Source organism: Nanorana parkeri, unplaced genomic scaffold, assembly GCF_000935625.1.
Source record: "Nanorana parkeri isolate BGI_ZX_2015 unplaced genomic scaffold, ASM93562v1 scaffold1, whole genome shotgun sequence".
Taxonomy (NCBI): Eukaryota; Metazoa; Chordata; class Amphibia; order Anura; family Dicroglossidae; genus Nanorana; species Nanorana parkeri.
The window spans coordinates 758,468-783,302 of NW_017306269.1; the positions used below are offsets into that span (position 1 = coordinate 758,468).

At 39.8% G+C, this 24,835-nt stretch overlaps 1 protein-coding gene across 1 annotated transcript in view; it reads left to right on the forward strand.

The window, feature by feature from the left end:
- Positions 1-1,031: 1,031 nt before the first annotated feature.
- USH2A (usherin) overlaps positions 1,032-24,835 on the forward strand; it is a 534,204-nt gene continuing 510,400 nt past the window's right edge. Inside the window, exons 1-5 of the mRNA XM_018556052.1 lie at positions 1,032-1,049; positions 2,145-2,584; positions 8,651-8,816; positions 21,570-21,705; positions 24,356-24,419. Coding sequence (XP_018411554.1) covers positions 1,032-1,049; positions 2,145-2,584; positions 8,651-8,816; positions 21,570-21,705; positions 24,356-24,419 — 824 coding nt within the window. The remainder of the gene's footprint in view (positions 1,050-2,144; positions 2,585-8,650; positions 8,817-21,569; positions 21,706-24,355; positions 24,420-24,835) is intronic.

Here is a 24,835-nt window from a genome sequence, read left to right on the forward strand (position 1 = left end):
AGTAAGAGCAATAAGAAATAAGAGAGGAAGTAGAAAATAGATTAAGAGGGATAGGAGAGATGGATGGGATGAAGAAAAAATAAGGAGGGTAGAAGCATAGCATGAATTAAGGGTGAAGGAGAAAGGTAAGTGTTAGATAGATTGAAGGGGAGCGATTAGAAGAATTATAGAATAGAGATAGCAAGAAAAGATAAAAACAAAAGATGGGAGAATGGTGGTACTACTTAAAGTCACATCATTAAGGAAAGATATTGTAAAGCAAGAAAATGGAACAACCGGATGGATAAGATTCATGAACTAGAGATTATGCCCTGTGAAAATAACATCCAAACTTGCCATCTATGGTGAAATAGGTTGTATAGATTGAGTCAATATGAGATAAGCCTTTCATAGATACAATAGGAAGATACTGGTTTAGATATCTTTTGACATAAGCACTCACTTACCTCTGTAGCTACAACCACTGTGGAGCAATACTTTTACTGAAATATATTTAGCCACAAAGTAAACTAAAACCACCAAATACCTGCACAAACAGAGCTATTACCTTGTAAAGTAGTGGTGACATTATCACTGTGTTGCACATAGCAGAGAGCAGAGCTGTGGGAAAGACCTAGCAAGTCCTTCCACCACAGGCTGCCTGAAGAAAACTACAGGGGTTGGGAGAAGGGGGAGACTAGTCATCTTGCAGAAGGAGAGAGCAGCAGTAAGCGGTCTTTATTACAGGAATCTCCAAGTTTCACACTGTATTACTGCACAGATCTGGAAGAAACACAGAAAGGTCACTCAGATATAAGTAAGAATACACATGACTCTTGTATGTAGTCATTATAGATATTTTGCTTATCTCAGAGCTCAGCTTTAAGTCATTCAAGTCAGGTCTCAGCCCTCCTCTTCCTTTGCCCCTGTTCTGTGTTACTAGCAGAGATTACAAGGGTGGAAGGCTGCTAATTCACTGCTGGGAGGTAGGAGCTGAGATACAGAGAGAAAGTGAAAATAAAACAACAAATATGTGGCTGCAAGTTTTGAGGATGGTTGCAGCTACAGAGGTCAGTAAGGGTTTGTTATAAAGTTTACTTACTGCTTGTTAAGAATATGTTAATATTTGAATGTCCGTAGCCTGGCCTCAATTTTACTTTAAGGCCCCTTCCAGATGGGCACCTACAGTTCCAATCCGCAGGGTATCCATGCATGCAGCTATGCATGGATCCCCTGCTGATCAGAATGGATGTCACCATTCTGATATCTGTGTCCATCCAGTTTTATCCTCTATCTTGCGATGGAGTTAAAAACTGAAATACTGGACCCATGTTGGTATATGGGGAATCGGATGTAAACAGAAATGTGCCCTTTTCAGATTACCTCTGATCCAGCACAGTCCGATCCATTGAAACGGAACTCTGATACATTTGATTTTATGGACCTGGCCAGAGCCAGACGCATATCCATTTAGATCAGGCTGCCCATAGACTAACATTGGACTTATGACCAGATCCGCCTGAAAAACTGACTGGAGGACGTGATAGGAATGCTTGTGTGCAAGGACCTTAGATAAACAGTTATCTGGTATAATAAGTTCATTTAGATTGTTTATTGACTGTCCCTCTCATTTAAGACTGCCGCATATTTGGTGAGATTTAAAAGGTCAGCAGTGAATATGTGGTAGAAATTGAGGTGCATTGTGTTCTATGGAGATGACAATATGGACAGGTACCAACCAGACCAGTCATATTTGATCATCAGTTACCCTTGATGGCTAAATCTGTCCTGCATTGGTTGCTTGGTCTGCCTATACATGGTCAGCTATACTTTCCCAAAATGAATGAATAAATAAAGAAAAAGGGGGAATTTGAGTAGTTGCTTTGGCCAACACATATTTTTACTTCAGACATATAAGACCCATTTATTGATATGCATAATGTTCTCCATATTTCAATCAAATGTCCTTTTGTATCCTCTTTTAGGAGACCTGAAGATAATTAACTTATGGTTCATCTTAAACCCAGAAGTTGACGCCTTCTCAAATGACATATCATGTCAAATAATAATACAGACACAGGAATTCTATAGAAAAAAACTGGTTCATAATGTATTCCTATACATATACTTTTCTGTTAATTAGAAAACTTTGTACTTTGCTTCAGATTTTTGAAGTGTTTCATCTAGGATTCCACACACATTTCGCATTAGTGAGGGCACAAGGTCTCTTTCCAAAACTGGAAAATCTGGCAGCATTTAAGCCCATCTCCACAGAGCCACCCAACGCCACATGTGGCTTCCCGCAAAGAAGTGTTTTTTGTCAAAGTGCATTGGATCAACAAAGCCTGCAGACTTGCATTCAGCGGTTTTGTGTTCAAGATTGCCCGTATAGATCCTACACTCCGGGCTACCATCACCTTCTTGAAGGAGACCTTGGTCATTGTATCAGAAAGGATGCAAAAGACTTACACCCAAAATCCAGCAAAGATTCATACAGCCTCCTCTTTTATGATCACAAAGATTGCTTTATTATCACAACAATGGCAAAAGTGGGAATTTCATTGACGCTGACCGCATGGCTGAAACCTGAGCAAGCCGGTGAAATGTAAGTACGAAAGCATCTGTTACCTTCTCTTGCATGCAAAATTAGCAGTCCAGGGTCTTCTGCCTTTAAAATAAAAATCAAGAGTGGAACAAACTACAAGTGCAGCTTTTTCAGTCCTCCGGTAATTTAACCCAAAGCTTGTTATCTTTTTTTTACTTAAACTTGAAAGTTTAATAGATATTAGAATGGTGAGATGGGTTATTTGTAGGATATAATGTGATTCTTTTTTCTAATTGGAAAGCAGCCCAAACACAAGTTATAGGACAAGTGTTAATTATTTAGTTTCTTGTTACCGTAGCTATAAACTTACATTAAAGAGGATGTGAAAAGACTGTGGGGATCACTTAGATGATGTTGGATTGTAAAAGATGGACAGAAGTATTTAAAGTAGAATTTTTCTTAACCCTTGCAGTGGGGCTGCCCCGGCACGGCAAGGATTAAGTCATTGTTTTTGTCTAGGTGCTATAAAAAAATGTATTCACCCGACCCTCTGAGCTGGCTCACTTGTAGACTGGTACTTGGAGCCTTTCTCCCCTTCCTCTGCAGAGGTCTAAGGTCCTGTAATTCATCACAATCTATACACAGTGTATAGACGTGAAGATGCTGTGGATCATTCCAATTCCAAAGAAGCAGGCCGCTGGCTTGGCGGTTTGGGTTAGTATAACTTTTTTTTAGCACTTAACTCAGTGTAGTGTGGGGGTAGCACTTTTGCCTGGTGTTCTTCTTTAAGGATTTGAAAAGTTGTAATTAAAGCCCAATTTCACAATTTTTTAAAATGTATTTATAGCCCAAACTTTTTTTTGTTTTGGATAGAGTAGGGAAGGGTTAAAACCATTGGCAGTTTTTTTTATTTGGTTCTCTGTGTGGGGACACAGCAAGAAGTGAGAAGAAATCTCTCCAAGTGAGTGAATTCCCCTCTGAGACTTTTTTTTCATCAGAATCGGCTCTGTATTGGAGGATTTCCCTGATATTCCTGTTATTATTATTATACAGGATTCATATAGCACCAACAGTTTGCGCACCACTTGACAGATTAGGAGATAGCCGGATAGATTGTGGTAGGGATTTTTAGAGGATGGGAGAGGCTCTGGAGACATACCGGAGGTGAGCATGGGAGGAGGTAATGAGAGAGTTCTGTTCTGGCAGCAGCTAAAACAAATTGTGCTTTGCCCTCATTTTATTCAACCCCACAATGGTCAGCAAGACAAATAAAGAGGGTCTCCTCTTCCCCTAACGAGAACAAAAACTACACTAAAACAAAACAGGGTTCCTATCCCCTCACTCACAGATGTATCCTTACCGCTTTTTCCTGCAACAACTCTGGACTTTTGGATTTCCCATGATAGTGTTCACCAGAACAACTGAAGTTGAATTTTAACCATGCAGGCTGCTGAAAATATGGCTATACAGTCATATCAGAATAAATAATTGAAAATATAAATAATTTCAAGAGGTAAAAGCCATTTGTAATATTATTATTTTGTTTATATTTTGAAAATACAGTTAGAGGCATCATGTTTGAAAATACATTTCTTAGAAAAAAATCAAAATCCCATTTACCTATCACCAAAATTAATCCCACAATTGAACAATTATTTTAAAAATGTTGTAAATAGGATGCTTTTCTTTTTTTTTTTATTAAATTCAAAAAGTCAAGAAAAAAATGATCTCAAATTTGTCATTCTTCCTGTGTGTTCTCATAAACGCCTTTCTAGCAATAATTAGCTGCTTATTCACATATACCAAGAGAATATTTCATGTCCTAATTGGCGAAATAATGAAAACCGATTTTGTCTCTAAAATCATGCTCCCAACAGAGAGCCAGCCCTGGAATTCTTTTGAATAGATCCACATGGTGTTAAGATATAATGTGCAATCATTTCTTTGAATTTGCACAGCTCACCTGAGGCAACTCTTAAAAATAGCTGGCGTCGTTAGATACACAATGCATGAAATCTTAAAGGAATTTCAGCCTATGGCACCAAATTAGGATGAATAGTCTTACTTGGCTTTGTTTAGCGAGGAAAGTTCAATAACTAATGAGGGAGTAGTTTGAAGATGAATACTAGACAATGAGGCTATAGCATCTCTTATCATCATTCCCCCCCTTTTTTTTATTCAGAGCTTAAGAGCTTGTTGTGTTGCCCATCCTTACTTCAAATAACAAAAAAAAGAAATCTTGTAACGGGCGCCTAAAGTACGGTGGCCTAAAGGTATGAATGAGTGAGGCGGTAAAGACGACAGGGAATCTGCCATCTGTGAAATTTAAATAGAATAAATGGAGAAGATAAATGATATATCTGAACTTAATTTCCCCTGGTTTCCTTATCCCAGAGCTGTAGTACTTAACTCTATTCCTCGCTGTAAGATGCCGCTGCTAGTTAAATTCTCACTGCTGGCAATCTTTGGCCTTTTTTTTTTTGTGCCACCAGTCATGATTTTTATGCTTAGTATATTTCAGTTTTATTTGAATGTTTTTTTTTGGTTTATATGGCATAAAATATGCAGAGTACATGATTTACTTTACTGGAAATAAGTGCTGGTCTACAGTAATGGAGTTTATGCTGTGTGGTCATATTGATGCCGATTGGGAAGCTCATAAGGGTTAGGTGGGTTTCAAAGATTTCTGCAACAAGTGTTTTATAGGATGTCCTACAATTCTGAAATACACACCCTAACGCTTTTTTTATTGTATGTTGCTGATCAATTGGTAATTAATTTAAAGCTGAATTAGCTACCAAAAAGTTTGACATTTCATGCAGCCAATCTTGTAGGCATCCCTGACACAGATCACAACCAGGTCAGTGACCTAATAGGTCTCCTCTGCTGATGAAGGAGCTATTTGCCCCCCCCTAAAAAATGTGTATATTGCCAAGCTGTGCCAATCAGGCAAAGCTTGGCACTTTCAAGTAGTGTGGAAAGTTTACTCACCTCCTACCTCTTTTTATTCTCCCAACTATCCTATTAGGCAGGCCATAAAAATTGGTAATTTGATTATGCCTTTATTGGTTAAAATGGTAGGGTACAGGCAACACCTTTTTGGCGGATTAGGGCTTCCCCTTCTTCATAGTAGAAAAATATCTTACCATTTGGCTATGCTGTGTGATTTTTTTAAAATCACAGATTTTTATCAAAAGTTTTTGAAATATAGAATACAAAATATAGTTTGCAATAATGCATACATTTGCATATTAGAAAATAACTGTAATCAATTTACATAACATAGTCAAAAAGATATTCAGGCAGTTAGAATATGAGTTAATCTGCAACGTATTGCTCTAGAGGTTTGTACCCATAATTCACAATGTAAAGTAATTAGAAAGAGAATAGAGGATAGAAATAGGAATCATAAGAGAGAAAAAAGAAATACTACTAGTTGGCGCCAGGGTCTGTAACGTGTTGGAGAACGGGAACATAGGATTTAGAGCAATGGTCTCAAAGTACCTGCCCACAGGGGAATTGCGGCCCGCAAGCCGGTACTATGTGGCCCGCAGCCAGCACACAAGTCTGGTACGCGGTCATGGACTGTGTATCAGACTTGCGGGAGCAGCTATACGGTCTGCATCTCGGTCGGATGCAGACCGCATAGCTGCTTCTGTGCTGGCACTCGGATCCTTTCGGCTGGCGTCTTCGCTTAACGCTGGCCAAAAGGATTGATTAGTAAGAGTAGGGGAATGATAGCAAATGTGCTCAAACATGGTTAGATCTGGTTAGGATAAAGTAGTCAATATAAACAAAGAGGCCCAATGTCTGAGTTGTAAATATCTAAAATATTCAGAAGACGGGGTCTGCAGCTTTTCTCTAAAATGACCCTAACACCTGATGGAGGTATATTTTAGCAAATTATGTAGGTAATTTAGGTTATGTACCAAGGGTGATTCAAGACCCAGGGGGAATAAGGGAATGCTGTGTGTTTTATTGGGACAGGCATCCTGGTATAGGAGGTATTGTGGACAGTCTATTCCAGATCCAGTGACCAAGCACTCCAAGTGTCTGCGCTTTATGCCTGTCTACTTTTATTGAACCTGTCAGCTTTTATGTATGGTTTTTTTTTGTAAATGTCATGGGGGGGGCATGGAGGTGCCAGTGCTGGCAGATGATGTCCACCGGGAGAGGAGACAGGCCTTGCGGTTCTTATGCTGATTTTTGTTTAGGGGAGAGGGGTGGACGCCAGACTGGCTGACAGAAGCTGAGCTGGATGTTCCTGTCAACCAGTGACGTCAGTGAGTGGGTGTAACATACGTGTTCCGTCTCAGCCGGGTACGAGCGCCGTTCGCGCTAGTGCGCAGGCGCGCCGTATGGCGCCGCCCACTCTCAGACGGGGTCCGGCGGCATCACTGCGCAGGCGCGCCGCGAGACTCCGCCCCCTCACTCGGTCCGCAGCCATAAAGCCGCGGGCCACTGTTTGATCGGCGTCCCACTATTTTGGAAGCAGGACGCTGATCAAAGCAAACCTTTCCTGCCTCAAACAAGGATCCACGGAAGCATCTCACCAGGGAGACAGCACAAGTGCAAGTACCAGGCTTCGGCCAGAATCATTGACCTGCTAAAACCTCGAGGCTCCTAACTATTTGACCAGCAGCCTGATATGCTGTGTGCTGTGTTACCTCATCTCTATATTGAAGTGCTAATTGTTTCCCTGGGAGCTGTTACAACTCCTGCCAACTGAATTACTGTCTTTCAACTCCTATACCTTTGATCTACTAGTTAAAAATCTTGTCAGCTGTTATAACTCGCATCTAGTTAAACTACTGTGTTACAACTCATACTTATTGGTCTGCTATGCAATAACTCATACCTAATGAACCACTAACTAATATCTTGTCAGCTGTTACTTATTGGTCTGCTATGCAATACTCATACCTTATGAACTACTAATTGTTATCTTGTCAGCTGTTACAACTACTACCCAATTGAACTGCCGAACTGTGTTCCACACTACCCTACAGACATCCCACAGGGTAGTAGTGCTGCAATACGGGGCATGATGTTGAGTAGCTCCCTCCTCGCCTAAAAACATACTCGGCTAAAGAGGAGAGCTACAATCTGATACCCGTCCTTTAAGGAGAGATCCTTAACTGCAGCTGCGGTCCTGGGAACAGTCAACCCCCGGGGTGGTTGTTACAGTGGGGCGATTCCCCACAACTCCATGAGCTGGGTGAGAAGCCACAGAAAGTGTCACAGGTTGCTAAGAGCTCTTAGCAACCCGGGACGCTGTGGCTGCCCCCTGCCACCACCACCACTACCCGGCCTCCCACAGTGAGATGCTGCCTGAGGCAACCGCTAGAATCTTTCACTAGAATCTTGGCAGATTTCCAGCTACAGGGAGATGTGGGTATAATGCTAACTGAACTTTTAGCTCACAAGATTTTTGGCAGTATTGATTGGTATTTTTTTGTACTTATTAAACAGATATTTATTTATTACAGGTACTTATATAGCACCAACAATTTACGCAGGTCTTTACATACTGTACATTCACATCAGTCCCTGCCCTCAAGGACCTTATGGTCTGAGGTCCCTATCGTACATGCATACATACAGGGCAAATTTTCCTTCCAGAATGTCTTCAAGAACAGGGAGAATATGCAAACTCCTTGCATAGGAGTTTGTCCTTAGGGGTTTGACCAGTGACTGTGCCAGTGCAGCAAGGCATAAGTGCTACCCACTGTGCTGCCCAGATAAAACAAAATTATTTCAATATCATATTTATCAGACCAAAAAGGGAGCACATAAGAGAAGTTCACTGTTAGGGTTTACATACGCTTGAAGATTGAGCCTTATGAAAATCAGTTTCCTGGCACCGTTTTAAAATGACTCAAGCACAAGGAGGTTAAACAACAGTTTAATACTTAAATATAATATGAAATGGATACAAAATCTATATTTGTCACAAAGTATCGCCTAGAAGAGCCTAGAAAAGTAAAGCATTATTGTAATAATATCCTATCTTCCCATGATGACTGTAGAGAGCTTAGAGTCGTGAATGTTTATGCTGCACTTTATTTTCTGGTCTATGTTGTCTAGAAGATGATTTTGATCTTTTTTTTATATTTACTTCTGAAGGTGTGTGATAGAAAAGTCCGCTGATGGGCAGATTGTGTTCAAACTCACAATCTCGGAGAGAGAAACCGTGTTTTATTATCGCACTGTAAATGGTTTGCAGCCGCCTATAAAAGTAATGACACAAGGGAGATTTTCTGTGAAGAGATGGATTCATCTTAGTGTGCAGGTGGGTAAAAATACATAACATTTGGTTAAACACAAAAAGCGTTTCAAAATAACGTGTGAAAGATAAGCTCTAGAGATGTAACTGTAGCATCCATGGTGTGCATACTTCTTTGTGTCTATATGTATCTGATGAAAGTCATATTTCTACATCCCTGTGCCATTCCATTAATAAGTGTTTGTCTTGTAGTGTCTTTTTCTATACTGTTGCATTAATAAGTGTTTGTCCAGTACAGTTGGTCACAGAACATCATACTAATAATGTATATGTGCATACTCTGCCATATAAACATGGCCATATTTTTAGCGTGGACCTCAAGTCTGTGTTTCCAACCATCTTCTGCCCTTCACCTTAAGCCCTCATTCACATGGTAATCGGCCCGCACGTACAGCTCCGTGCTGCGTGCAGAGCTGTACCAAGCAGCTCCCGGGAAAGTAGGACAGAAGCTGCGTGTGATTAGTACGCAGCCCCCGTCCTTCTCTATGGGACTACGCGGCCGTACGCCCCCTACGCTTACCCGCCCTGCACGTTCCTGCAGGTGCGGATGAGCGTACTCGTACGCTGACAGGATGGATCCTGTCTGCGTCTGAGGCGGAAAACACGCCCCCCTACGGACCTGCACTTGAGGTGAGCGTAGGGGGACCTATGGCCGTGTAGTCCCATAGAGCAGGACAGGAGCTGCATACTAATCACATGCAGCACCTGTCCTTCCTGGGAGCTACTCGGTACGGTCCTGCACGCAGCACGAAGCTGTACGTGCGGGCCGACTACAGTGTGAATGAGGCCTAATCTTCCACAAAGATCTCTGTAGAGCTGGTCATACACTGCTCAAATTTTGGCCCATTCTTACTGATTCAGTTGCAATTTGAGACATGGGTGGCCCTGTTGCCCCCCCCCCCCCCCGCCCACCCCTATGATCTAAGAATTCATGACCGAATAGCACTTGTCTCCAACGAGATGCACGCACCATTCAGGCATTCAGGAGCCACTGCTGAATACCATAGCTGCCAGTGAGGATTCCTCCTGCCAAATCAATTGATCTCCCTTATTCAGCCAGAAGATGCATGTTTGGGCAGTTTAATACTTATCTATCTAAAACAGCCTCAATGTGGAGGTCACATGTGCTCTAATAAAGGGCATAACCTAAACTCAGACGTAAATACATAAAGAGATTTTAGGCTTCGGTTAGAGGGCAGAAGTGGGTGAAAAATTAGGGTTAAAGTGTACTTTGAAAATGTATTGCTTAATTAAGTCACATATTCCTTTAACTGACAAACGGGTTAATTTATTAAAGCCAGTGTTGCTCCCGTGATGGACTACAAACTCACGTTTTATTTACTGATTTGTATTGAGATTGTAGTCCATCACGGTAATGAGCTTGGAGCGGTGACTACTTTACAACACACAAAGGGACCATGAGGAACAAAAGTAGCCACCCTCCAGAAGCAGGGGCGTAACTAGAAATCACAGGGCCCATAGCATTGTATGGGGCCTTGTGATTTCTAGTTACACCCACCTGATAACCCAAACAGCCCACCTAAGGGTGACCCTGCAGAGCCCACCATAGACTCTCTATGGTAGGCTCTGCAGGGTCTCAGGCGGGCGGTCAAGCCCTCTTACCTGTCAGCCCTGATCCTCTGTCATCCTCCTTCTCCTCCACAATCGACTCCTCCGTCACTGTGCCCCGTCTCCTCGATCGATGGACCAGAAGGTGTCAGCACAAATTCAGAGATGATTTGAGGATCTACGGCCAAGTGCTACACAAATAAGATACGTTTTTGATAATAGTTAAGGTATTTGAATGTATTTTTAAGATTTAACTCCTGAGTTTAGTGTCACTTGAAGGTTCTGGTACTGCATGAGTGTGGCTTACCTGCATTATGTGTCTGTTGTAATTACAGCATTGTAATTAAGTGAAATGTTCTCTTAACCAGTCCTAATAAGATTTAGAGATGGATTCTAGGCAGGTATAAATAACACCAATTAATGCAGTTCTGTGTTAAAAAATGATTACATGTATTTTTAAGTGCAGCTACTGTAAGTGTCTGGATTTATCTTGAGCCTAGCCTGTTGTACTACCCTCTACAGCAGCACTGAGACTGGACAGGGAGGGGCAACATCAGAGATCACCCAATTTTTGTAGCATCTGCAACCATTTATTCCCTATTCATACCTAGGCATTTGTTGTACCTCAAAGCTCGGAGCTAAGGAGCAAAAGAGGCGCTAGTGAACTGGTACCTCACCCCCCCCAAATATGACAAATAGATATGTAGGACAAACAATGTTTTGTTTTTCTTAGGTAACCTGTAAACAAAGCACGATTTAATTATAACAACTAAACATTTAATTATATATGCAGTTTAAAAACATAAAGTATTAAATATGTAATAAGTATGACATGTGAGCCACCTCATAATAAGCCAACAGTGGACACACAGACATGTAAGCAATTTGTTTGATAAAAGTCCTGTATCTGGATCTTCTTTGAGTGTGTAGAAGTAAATCAATAGATGTGTTGCGATCCCCACCATATGAGAGGGAGGCTGTTTGGACTTATATTACAGATAGTGGAGCGGTCTGTGCATTTTTCACACCTGGGGTCCCCCCTCACATATCAGGTGAGGGTGGATGTCTGTCTGCTGCACCCTGTTATGTCATGACTTATGAGCTTTAGTGCCTTTCCCCTAAAAAAGCTATTAGCGAAATATGTTGGGAACAATGATCCAACAACGCACAACACATCTATTGATTTAATTCTACAAACTCAAAGAAGGCTGCTCAAAATAAGAAAACCCTGTGGCAGGCAACACAATATATGTATTTACTGTATGTACAGTATATATACATGAGGGGAAATAAAAAAGTGAAGGCAAAATACATTTAACGGCTTTAATAGAAGTAACTGGGAGCACTTGAACATATCACTTTTCCACATAGTCCCCATGCAAGATGGTGCATTTGTTGTATCGTTCGACTAGCTTCTGTATTCCTGCAGAGAAGAAGCTTTGGACTGCTTCCTTTACTTCATCATCTGAGGTGAACCTGCGACTGTGAAATGCCTCCTTCCTTTTCCATTCTGGGCCATAGTAATGCACCGATGTCTCATCGCCGGTGACAATTCTCTCCAGAATGCTCCGATCTTTTCCCTACCATCTCAAGAACTGGGACGCAACCTCCACGTGCTGTTGCTTATGCAGAGCAGTAAGCTGTTTGGGAACCTATTGTACGCAGACTTTCTAGTAGCCCAAATCTTTATTCACTAAGGCAAATGTGGAACCATAGTTGATATGCAAATGTGAAGCCACTTGACACACTGTTATCCGTCAGAATGAGCGCTGTTTTTCGATGGTGCAATCTTGCGACGGAATGCCCATGTTTCTGTCCACGTAACTAACACTGGACTAAAGTCTGAGCGATGTACTGCGCATGGTCGAACTATCCAACAGGTTTTGTGAATATGATGAATTTTGCTTCTTTGAGTAGTGTATACAGTATGTGGACAAATTCACAATACCACATTCTCGTTTTCACTCTTCACATGACCCACACTCTTACCACCTTTAGAGTTTGTTGGAGGGAGTGTGACTACTGTGCTAGACATTTGGCAGAGAGACTAGCATTATACGAAGCTTCAAGTGAACATCAGCATTCGTAAACTGTAGCTTCTGTGAAGCTGAATTTATTTGAAATCTTTAGAGAAAATATCCATTCTGGTAAAATCAATATAGAAGCATATTTAAAGATTCACCCACTGTTGATTTAAAATAGTCTTTTTTTTTCTTCTGACTATAGTTCAATTGATTATTAGTACTTTTCCCTCTAATTGCGTTCATTAATTATGCATCCCGTGTTTTAAGCCACCTTTTCAAAGCGTCTTCATTACTGAAGTACGTTGTACATTAACTATTAATTATAACACGGTGACTGTGAATGTGAGATTTGGGGTTGTCGGTGAAATATGCAGGTTCTAGTTAAGAAAATTAGGTAGGGCTTAATGAATTTCCACTGAAAAAGGCACAAAACTGATTAAACACAAGCTGTTTTAGAAGTTTTCCGGGATATGTCAGATTGATGTGGCTTTTCTTGCTTGGCTGTCTACAATTATAAAACATAATCTTTTTGGTAGCCTTTATTTTGCCTGGTCGTATCAGTGTTACACAGCCACAGTTTGGCAGACAGCAGCCTGTTAAAAGCTTCAGGAATAAAGTTTAAAATCAAAATGCAAAGAGGAACTCGCTACTGTATTACTCTCTGGAGGATAGGATGCTCTTAGAATGCCTATTGAAATCAGCATTATCATTTCAATACTTGTCAAATATGAGTCATTTCCTAGTTCAGGCAAAAATTATTTATAAATCTTTAAATCCTACAGTTCTTTCAAGAAAAGGTTAAGGTACTTATGATTTAATGAAATGCCTTTACATCATAACTGTTTAACTGTCGTGTGAAAACTTGTCCTTTAAGACGGAGAGCCCCATCAGCAGAAGGCAGTGCTGTCTTGTGTATTATTAATGCTGTATTAAGCAAAGTTACAAATGACTTGGGCTTTAAGATAATGATGGAGTACTTGTTGGCTCAGCTCTTTACGTAACCATGGAGCTGGGTCATCCCATGGGAGTAACTCCGTTTTATCACATAGTACATGGAAGCTGTTTGGTTTTTCTAGTTAGTGCCATGTTAAGTTCAACGTTGATCTGAACTAAAAAAAAAAGATTTGCTATTTTAAATGATACATCTAGAAATGATAATTGGGCCACTAAACCAGTAACAAAAATGTATCTTATTTGTGTATCACCCGGCTGTAGATCCTCCAATCATCTCAGAGTTGGTGTTGACACTGTGCTTCCTTCTGGAGGGGGGCTACTTTTGTTCCCTATGGTCCCTGTGTGTTGTAAGGTAGCCACCGCTCCAAGCTCACTCACATGATGGACTGCAAGCTCAGTAAAACTTAGTAAAGTAAATGTGAGATTGATGTCCATCACAGGAGTGAGCTTGGAGCGGTGGCTACTTTACAACACACACAGGGACCATTGGGAACAAAAGTAGCCCCCCTCCAGAAGGAAGGACAGTGTCAGCACCAATTCAGAGATGATTTGAGGATCTACAGCTGAGTGATACCCTGAAAATTCTACCCTTTGTATTGAAATTTTCCAGAAAAAAATGGGCAAATCCTGTGTCCAGGTGCCTCCTGTACCTTGAGCCTCAGAGCTGTATACCTGCAGTGTGAAATAATCTGACTGACTGCTTTTTTAATGATATTTGGAGTGAGATTTGTTGATATCACTACTATGCTGCTCACAGCTCTCCTTGCTGAAGACAAATCCATCTATTCTGTGGATCTGTGTTTCCTTCATGTCTACTGCTGTTTCTTCATCATTACCCCACCAGTCATCAGAGGGGCAGCTTTGAATGAGGAGGCAAAGCCTTGACTCTGCAAAGTCGACCACCTCCACACAGAGAACAGTACAGAACAAGGCATGGCAAATAAGTTATGGGAAAAAAGTCAGCTGCAGGGAGAACACAGGGAATACTGGTGACTAGACATGTGCTCTTCATTCTGTTCCAAATTGAAATTCTGACAAATTATCAGAAATTCGGACATTCGGATGCATTAGAGTTTCCAAATGAAAAAATAATTAATCCGAACATATCTTTTCCGATAATGAAAAATTTCAGATGCATCCAAATTTGTTTCCAAACTCCATTCTGAATTTATTTGTTGTTAAATGTTAAAATTGTAAAAAAAACTTTAGGTCTGGTAGGATTTTTTTTGGGGGGGCAAACTTTTTAAAAAAATTATTATTATTATTGTTTCTGTGGACTGTCAAAAGTTAAGAAGAAAAATGTTCCTTTTTTTTTCTAATGTCACTTCGCTGCAATGAAAATGTGTTCATAACTATCTAATGCATCCAAAATTAAAGACAAATTTGGATTCATCCGAATTTAAACCCCCAAATGCATTGACCTGCATCCTGAAAAGTCAAATAATGAAAAATCAGAAACCAAATGAAATGAACCAAATTTTTTGCCTGCATACATGTCTACTGCTGACTAGTCCTTTGCCCTTTGATTGCTTTTTTTTTGGCCACAGCTTTCAGAATAGATCCTCTTTAAAGGAAACCTGTATTGTAGGCTGTCATTGCTGACCTGCTTCCATAAATGCTAGATGCTTGACTACCTCTGGCCTCAATACTTTTAGGGTGCTATTCACAAAGCTGCCGAAGGATCTAGCCGTAGCTTCGGCTGATCCTCTGGCTAGCTTCGGCCCCAGGACCCCTTTGGTTCAGTAGAACCGAAGGGCAGCTGTACGGGCTATTCAATATAGGCTATTTACTCACTGCTGTTCGGCATCTATGAGAATAGGCCGAACAGCGGCGAATAGCATGCCGGAGGTTCGGCTCAGACGATCCAGATGTTGGATCGGCTGAGTCGAACTCCTTCTGCACTTCGGGTCAGCCGAACATGCTCGGCCGACAGGAAGCCACCCAATGTACGGCTGATTTCAGCCGATACACGGATGAAATCACCCGTACAAGCTTGAAGTGAATAGCTGAACAGCGTTCGGCTCACTTCACTTCGGGTCATTTATTCACTCGGCTGCCTACGGCAGTTTTGTGAATAGACCCCATAGTGTCATTGAAATGGAACATGCATACAGCCAGTGGAGTCAGAAATCCTGATATTCATACAACAACATATAGTTGTTTGAGCTGGGAGGAGAAAAATCTCATGTTTAATACCAGTATATTTTTCTTCACTTTTTGCTTTAACAGTGTTGTGCTGCAATCAAGTAATAGACTTATTCTAATCAAATAAACAGCAGGAGAGTCTTATAGTTTGACTGCAGCCCACGTGTGAGAACATGTTTCACAAAATAAAGAGATGGATCTAAGACTGTGATATAAAAGATTATTTAAAAAAAAAAGAAGAGAAATGAAGATATAGCCTAGCATCCATTACAATAATGTGGGCCAACTTCATATTAACCACTTGCTGCCTGGAACAATTTCTTAACATTTGCACACAGATGATAAAATCAGCTTAAGACCCCCAACAATTATATACTTTCTGAAAGCAGAGGCCCTGTAAAAGAAAAAAATGCTAGTTGCAAATTGTCACACAGTATTTGTGCAAATGCTTATCAAACCACTATTTTAGAATAAAATACATTAACATGCAATTTAGTGCACAAAAACAGAATATAATACCCATTTTTTTGGTAAAATATAAAAGATGGGGTCACGTTGGGTAAACTGATACCAAACATGTCAAGCCTTGTGTGTGCCCTAGAAACCTAAAAAACTACAATACCCCAAATTTCCGATAGGTGACGCTTTAAAAGCTTTTACTGCTCATCCGTTTAGTGTTAACAGTGATTAACTGCCCTAAACTTATTGCTCTCACTCTGACATTCATGGTGATATGTATAATGTGTGGCACAATTTTTATTTTTGCATGTAGACGCACTCAAGGCATCTTTGCATTTGTATGTGCGTGTACATGGGAGCGGAGGACTTTTAAAAAAATGTTTGCATTTTTAAAATTTTTGTATATGTTGCTTTAACTTTTTATTTATTTATTTATTTTTACACTTAACTTTATTGCTATCACATAGGGGGATAACAAGCCCCCTATGTAATAGCAAATATGATGTAACCTCTTTATTGAGACATCGGGTGTCTTTCAGATCCCTAATGTCACCTAGGGACACCAGCTTCTTCTCATGGTTCTAGGAGCTGGAGAATGTAAACAGTGACACTGAAAGTGATGTAATACACATCACTTCCTGGTCCAGTGATTGGAGTAGAGATTGGCAGCTAGAAGCTTGCTGATCTGCCTCCGATCGAAGAGGGGAGAACCGCCGTGCCAGTCCCAGGCCTGCACAAGGGACAGTTGAGCCCGGGGTAGCCGGTGGCAGGGGCACACACTGACACTGCGTACAAATGAACAGTTGGCTGTACAGCCACTGGACCACTTGTATCTGAACTGCCATCGCCAGCTATTTACAATGGTACCAAGAATATGGCAACCACAGCATTATATAAAGGGTAGTATAATTAGAAAGTGGGTGAGATTGGGGGTTATTGGCTCTTGGTGCCTATTAAGTGTTTTTATTGCATAACTGTCACAAAAGTAATTTTATTAACATAGCCATCACATACTTCACCTTTGTTGCTACAAGCAATTCCCTCTCCTTCAGCCATGAGTGTCACTATCCATCCAAATTGAAGTTTCCTTTCAAAAGCCTCACAGGGCAATATCTATGTAAGATGGGCACCGACTGGCTGCTTCTGCTTGACTTGACCTGCCACATGGTAACCTAGCATAGGCAAGGTAAACCTTGATGGACCATGCCTTGGTAATGGAAAGAGTTCACTGCTAACTGTGAAGTATATAAAAAACATAAGCCACTGTTTTGAGTATTAACTTTAGAACATATGTACAGTACAATATATGAACACAGTATTATATTTGTTTGTTGCTGGTTTTTAAAAAACTTAGACCATATCCAATCTGTACAGTTGTCAATGATATCAAAACTAGTGATGATTACAAATTATAACTTCATGTGTTCACTGGACAGGCATTGTGAATGGCTATTGCAGGCAATCTCTTACCTTCCATTGTTCATCTCTCAAGAAAAAATATTGAGCAGTCTAACCTTTCTTGGATACCATCATTAATATAAATGTTTCCACCAACACCACTGTACAATTTCCAATTGATCTTGTGCTAAAGCTTTTCATAGCAACATAAAGAACATTTTATTATTTATTTATTTTTAAAGGAATACCAAGCACCAGCTAAGATTTCTGTGCATGTTATAAATTGATTTCATGCACAAACTGTAAATGTGTGGTATAATTACAAAAAATAAAACACAACAAACCACAGAAAGAAAATGTAGCATACAGAAAAATAATTATAAACAAAAAAAAAACAAGCAGCTATTTAAAAAAGCAGAAACAAAAGACGAGAAGCCAAAGATATAAAATATAATACATAAAGAAGAGCAATATTGAAAACTAGCAAAAAGAAAAGGAAAACATATTTCTAAACCGGGAAATATGATAAAAAGGAATCATTCATTTATACATTAGAATTCTAAATAAATAGCACAGCAAATAAAAAAGGAAAACAATAAAAAAAAGAGAAATAGAATGGTGAAAAGAAACACAAAATAAAACTACAAGAAAAATATAAAAATAAATTGAATTTTTACTTAGAAATAAAGGTATAGTTAAACTTATAAAAGAACATTTTTATTTTGAATGATATGACAGGACTATCGCAAGAGTGTTTCCTGCTATAAAGAAAGCTTCTTAAGAATTATTACCTTTATTAGATTGGTGACACCGAGCTTTAGCTATACATTGCTAACTTCTGTCCCTCTGCAGAGACAATTTTCTTTTCTTAAATAAACTGTCAGTGTAGTCTTAATATATTGTTTGCTCCCTCATACTCTGAGAATACAGCTGATATAAAACATGTATATGCTGCATTGGTAATGGTATCTTTAGTGTAGTTGACTTGAACAAATGTGTTTCCCTCATGGCTGTGTTAATGTGATAAAAGAAATTGGCTGTTCGTCAGGATTTGGCTGGGTAAAGACAGTAGAGATGGAACCACATTCCCCTTTTATACATTAACGCCAACAAGAAGTTTCTCTCTGAGTTATATTTCATACTGCACGTCTCCTCATTGCGCAGAGATGTTGTAAAACATGAGATAATGTTACAAATAACGCACTGGGATGGCTGTATCTTTTATAATGATAACAGTCGGGAACTGAATGACAGTAACAGGCTGTAAAAAATATATATTTTTAATAATATTACTGAAAACACAATTCCGTCCGCACTTGTTATTTTTAAAAGCTTTTGTAATGAAATTCATGCATGGAGATAGTGAAATATGAAAAACAGGAGAAAAAAATGGAGAGGGGGTGACCTGCTAAACAAATATTTGTGAGCAATGCATAATAACTCGAGCATTTAATTTTTCATTCCTTAAAGTGGTGAGTTTCTGTCTTCTAATGGTTTGGGGAAATGTGCAATTTGCAGAAATTGTAAACTGCAGAACCATGAAAGTTGTTTAGAAGCTAATCTGTGAGAGACGTAATGATACTCAACGGCAAATTTGCACCCCTTTAGGTAATCCATCCGGGATGTTTATCCTTCATCAGAGCTCCAGATCTGCTGATGACAATCACTTAGGACTTGAATGGGAGACAATTCATGTTGTCTTTCCTTAAGGAAACGTAGGTGCAGTCATTATACCTGCAGCGCTGAGTGACTGCGCTGTGATTTTCAAAGGGGAATTTCAGGATATGACGAGCCTCTAATTGTCTTTTTGTTATTGGAGAAAATGTATTTTACTGCAACAAAAGTGTTCTACCCATTGATTGCTAATTCTTTTTTACCTGGCGTGTTTATGAAGCAGACTTTCAGCCAACATAAGTGATTATGTTCCTATCTAAATAACTGGAGACAGCAAACTGTCCAGATTTGCATTGGAAGCGCAGTGTGTATTTCATTAAAGTGGACCTGTAATCAAATGTTAAAGCTTAACTCCAGGCAAGCAGCTGATTATGAGGTTGTACTATGTATATGGGAACCTTTTTAACTACCAGCTAATTTTGTCATTCAGACAGTATAGCTGGATCACATCCCCGCTCCAAGCTCGCTCCTCGGATGAACTATAATCTCATGTTTAGTTTACTAATTTGTATTGAGATTGTAGTCCATCACAGGAGCAAGCTTGGAGCTGTGGCTACTTTACAACACACACATGGACCATGGGGAACAAAAGTAGCCCCCCTCCAGAAGGAAGGACAGTGTCAGCATGAATTCAGAGTTGATTTGAGGATCTACAGCTGAGTGATACATGTATAAGGTGCAGTTTTGTTAATAGTTGGGGTACTTGAAAGCATTTTTAAGATTCAACGCCTTTAGTGTCACTTGAATTTTAAAGATAGGTCCACTGAAAATCCTGGTATATTGCTGTATTGCACCTAATTTATTGCACACCACATACAGTAGACATAAGATTATAATTATTACACATCTCATTCAGAAAACACCTTTGCATTATTGAGGGCTGCCCACACTGAATTAATAACTGGTGCTGTCACCCCACAAGTCTGCCAAAGGATTTGTATTTCTGCCCATCTAGTTCTGAGATTGACATAGCTCTGCCACACAACACAGCCTAATTGATTACACCCCTTACAGTTAGGAAATGCAGAGGTGTCCTCTCTTCATCCCAATCCTTCACTGGACAGCGCATCTTTCTTGCTCCCAATCCCAGGACTAGAGCATGTTCACTCCCTGGAGTAGAGGATTTTCATTTTGCAAGGGAATTTTCACTTACCTTAGTAAATGTGGTGAAAACTCCCCAAAAATACCTAATCATATGCAAGAAAAAAAAACAGGACTTTTGCTTGTACATGATTGGATGGTAGAGGTCAGCACAGTTAAACCTCATTTTATCAGATAAGTCAAAATTACAGGCAATCCCCGACTTACGGATGTCGGACTTACGGAAAACCTGTACTTACGAACCGAGGTCCACAGTTCTCCTAAATACCTCCCCCATACCTCGGCTGCTGTCCTGGCCGGTTCCTCCTCTTCTCCCGGTCCGTCCGCTCCTCTTCCCCTGGTCCGTCTGCTTCTCTTCCCCCGGTCAGACGCTCCTCCGGTCTGGCCGCTGCTCCTCTGCCCCGCCCCCCTGCCTCCTCTTCATCTGCAGGCTGTAAAATGCAATAGCCAATAACATGCTGGCTATTGCACCCGCCCACTGCCTGCTGTTAATCAGCATGGGAGTACCTGATAGAGAACTTTCTCCTTCAGGCCCCTCCTCTGCTGATTGACAGCAGGCAGTGGGCAGATGCAATAGCCAGCCTGCTATTGCCTATTGCAATTTGAAATATCCAATAGCAGGCTGGCTATTGCTCCCAGCATTAAAGTTAAAAAAAGTAAAAAATAAATAAAAAATTAAGTTAAAAAGACAAAAAAACATTTTTAAAAAAGTTAAATAAATAAAAATTAAACATCCAAACAAATAAAAAAAAAATAAGTTTATAAAATAAAATTAAAAATAGAAGAAAACTTTTTTTGGTGTGTCATTTTAAATAAAAGTTGTTTTTATTGTATTGTAATCTTCTGAACAGACAGCAAAACAAATGTGACCATTTCCTATGCTATCCAAAACTAAAATATGTTTTTTTTGGCTGGAGTTACACTTAAAAAATGTACCTGTTCCAACTTACATACAAATTCAACTTAAGGACCTACAGTCCCTATCTTGTATGTAACCCAGGGACTGCCTGTACTTTGCAAATTGAATATGCCTTACTACTTCTGTGAATCAGTCGCATAGAACCTGATTTACGAAACAAATTGAGCATTTTCATTTTGTAAAGTGAATTTTCACTTAGCTTAGTGAATGTGGTGAAAATTAACTTTGCAAAGACTATCCAATCATGTGCAAGAGAAATAAAAAAAACAGGAATTTTGCTTGCACATAATTAAGGTCATCAGAACGTCACCTTACTGACTAAGCTAAGTGAAAATACCCTTGCAAAGTGACCAATCACCCTTTAGTAAATCAACCCCATTGGGTCTTTTATATTTGCCTGGTGTTCAGCTTTAGCAACTTTCTAAAGGTAAAATAGATTGGTCTACACGTTCTCTTTAATTGGTGTGCCTAAATCTCAGTACTATTTGTTATAATATGTTGATATTGTTTTCATAGGTGCATTACACCAGGATAAGTTTCTTCATTGATGGACCAGAAGAAGATTTTACAGCATTTGACTCAAGAATACTCACTGATCCAGTTTATGATAATGCTGAGAACAGTGATATACGACTTGGACAAAACATGAAGGGTACGATTAGGCTTCTTTTTATGCCAACCTCCAGTAGAAATGTGTTTGATTAAAATAAAGTAGCATTTGTATCTACCTGTAGTGAATGAAATTCATTAACTGTGAGATTAGATTATTGTCAGTTTGTCTGAAAAGAGAATGTGCATACCTGTCCATCTTTATCGGTGTTGAAACAACTTTCAATGCCCACGCCTCAATCAATTACTTTTGCTCTCTAACACTCTTATTGGATGATCTCCACTCACTGCCAGTGATAGGCTGAGCATGGCCTTTCATCCTAGCATACAGTGTCTCCACCTTAGTGAGTGTGTCTCTATATGAAATGGAAAAGTAATAACTTCACCAGTACACCAAGGTCCACTTTATCAATCCGTCTTTTTTTTTTTAAGCACTTATATCTTTATTGAATTTCGTAGAATACATAACAACTGGTGGTAGACGAATCATAAACAATGGTATACAGTCATGCAGCCAGCTGGATACATGTCTTATGCAACTTATGCGTTTTCGTCATTAAAACAAATAAAACAAATATCATGTTATTTTATATCCTCAACAGCCTGTTACTGTAAATAACAATAATGTCATGAAAGTGATATGAGGTAAGAAGTAAGAACACCCCCAGATTGTTTTCAGTATAGGTTAGGATGACGTCTAGGGGCACGCGTAAGGATGTAGTAGAGGAGATGAAGGGAAGGGGGAAGAGGGAAGGGATCAATCCGTCTTTTATTGAAGTTCAGATAAACATGGTATCAAAAGCAATCACAAGGTTTCAGAACCACATGCAATCTCTTCATCAGGCAAAACAATGTGACACATTGTTTTGCCTGATGAAGGGACTATATGTGGTTCCAAAATGTTGCGATTGCTTGTGAGATCATGTTTATCTGAATGCCAATAAAAGATGGATTGATAAAGTGGACCTCGATGTGCTGGTGACCTTATTAATTTTCCTGGTTTTACGGCACCATCAGTTGGTCATTTCAGCACCCACAGAAGTTACATGCCGTGATATGTCGCCTGGATTGTGATGGCACATCAATGTTCAATACGCAATGGAGACTCCAGTATATGGTGGAAGACACAGCATCTCTGTATTCTGCACACCATAGTCCAAAGCAAACTATGGAAAGCTAAAGCCAGAGATGTAGATGTATTCTGCATACCATAATGGTTTCCCCTAAAGCAATATATGGAGAACTAAGGCCAGAGATGTATGTGTTTTGACTGAAAACATAAGATGCACTCATCATGTTGGTGTCATGCTACGGGTAGTGGATACCTCCCGCATAGTGTCTGAAACAGAAGTAAAGGTCTGAAACTCTGACCACAATCATCAAAAATGTTTTTACTGGAGTTCCGTTTAACCTTAGTTGCACAAATACTGCTCCTAGTTATGTCCATCAAGGACATACAAGATAAAAACAAAATAAAAACAAAATAGTATGTATATATCTTTCATTTGTTCTGTGACATTTTGATTCAGCATAATTTTCTTGTAAAGAGTACTGCACTGTATGTGTATATTGATAATGACATACCGGGGACGGATTTGGCATTACTAGCAAGTGGGCAGTTTGGATTTATTTCTGCCCCTGTTCTATGTAACTCTGATGACAAGGCAGAGAAGAATAAAGATAACCCAACACTCCTGAATTACTTTCTTCTTGGCACATTCTAGGAAGATCTGTCCAGCATACACTGAATAGCGGACATGTATGTTGGCAAAAGGAGCTCCTCTGAGGTCCTACCGCTTGTTGGCAGGCCATCAGATTTTCCTGTACATGTCCACCTTTACAGTTCAACTTTTTATCTTTACAGTGTGTCTTAAGGAACAATTGTAGCTATCATTTCACTAATTAAAGGTGGCACTTGGCCTGGCTCATTGCCTCAGCCTAATGAGGCAGCTTCACACCACCTAGCTAATCAGAATGATGATAGAAGGATGATATCAAATGTTCTTCCCAGGAAATATGAATCTTACTCTACTGCTAAAGACTAAGGCTGCACATCTTATTTCTTACTTTTGCTCAAGGGCTGGTATATCTAAAATACAAACTCTATTCTCAGTAAGATCTACTCAAAATGTATGCAAATTATTTAATTAAAGTTAGACTTAAGACAAACAGTTAAATACACATAAAAAATACATATATGGGATCTGCTTTACGTGCCAAAGGATTTGTGTTTCTGTTCATCCCATTCTGATATTTACACAGCTCTGCCACACAGCACAGCCCTGTCTGACAGGCCATGAGGCCATTTTTTTCTGCTGCAGCTAAGAAACACTTAGCACAGAGAAAGGAGAAACAGCAGTCTGACGGGGTAACTTATCCGTGGCTTCACCCTCTCCTCCTATCAGCATGTCCCTTGTTAGCAAATGAGCACTGCAGCAGCACTGATTGGCTTCTTGTGCTTTTTTTCCCTCCTCCAGTTAAGAGATCTGCTGTAGGCAAGAGGCTTATAACAGGTCAAATTTGGATACATACACTGCTTGCATTAAAAATGTAATATTAATGAAGTTAGAGCTGAATTAATTTGTGTGTTTTACATCTGCTTGGTGTTCAGCCTTAAATATAAAATACAGTTAGTAAACATAAGTAGAAAATAATTATCAAGGCTTACTACCCTTGTATGTTATTGTTACTAGGCATGGAGCAATTTATTGGGAGAATTCAAGACTTTCGGTTGTATTCCGTGGCTCTTACAAACAGGTAATGAGATTAGCTGGCTTGCAATGCAAAATGCAGGGACCATGCGTAAAGTCCATTAGTCTATTGCAACCAACTATTATCCATCTTCTTTCTCACCCGACTACAGTAAGCTGATGGAAGGTATGGGTGGTGGGGAGGGGCGATGGATCCAAATGTTGTATTCTGACTTGTAATGAGTGGTGATATTTATCCAGTAGAGTACAGCGATTCTGGTTCGGTAGCTCTTATGCACAAAAGGGTCTCTAAGAGAAGCCCCAAGTGAAGATCAAGAAGTATTTGGAAGAGAACTATACTGAAAATGTATTTTTTACTTCAAATAAATTGGAAGAGACAAGTCAATAGATATCTGCTGAAGGTTTAGATTAGCCAATCCATCATCTGATCCTCTTTCAGCTGAGACCACATGACCAAATGTT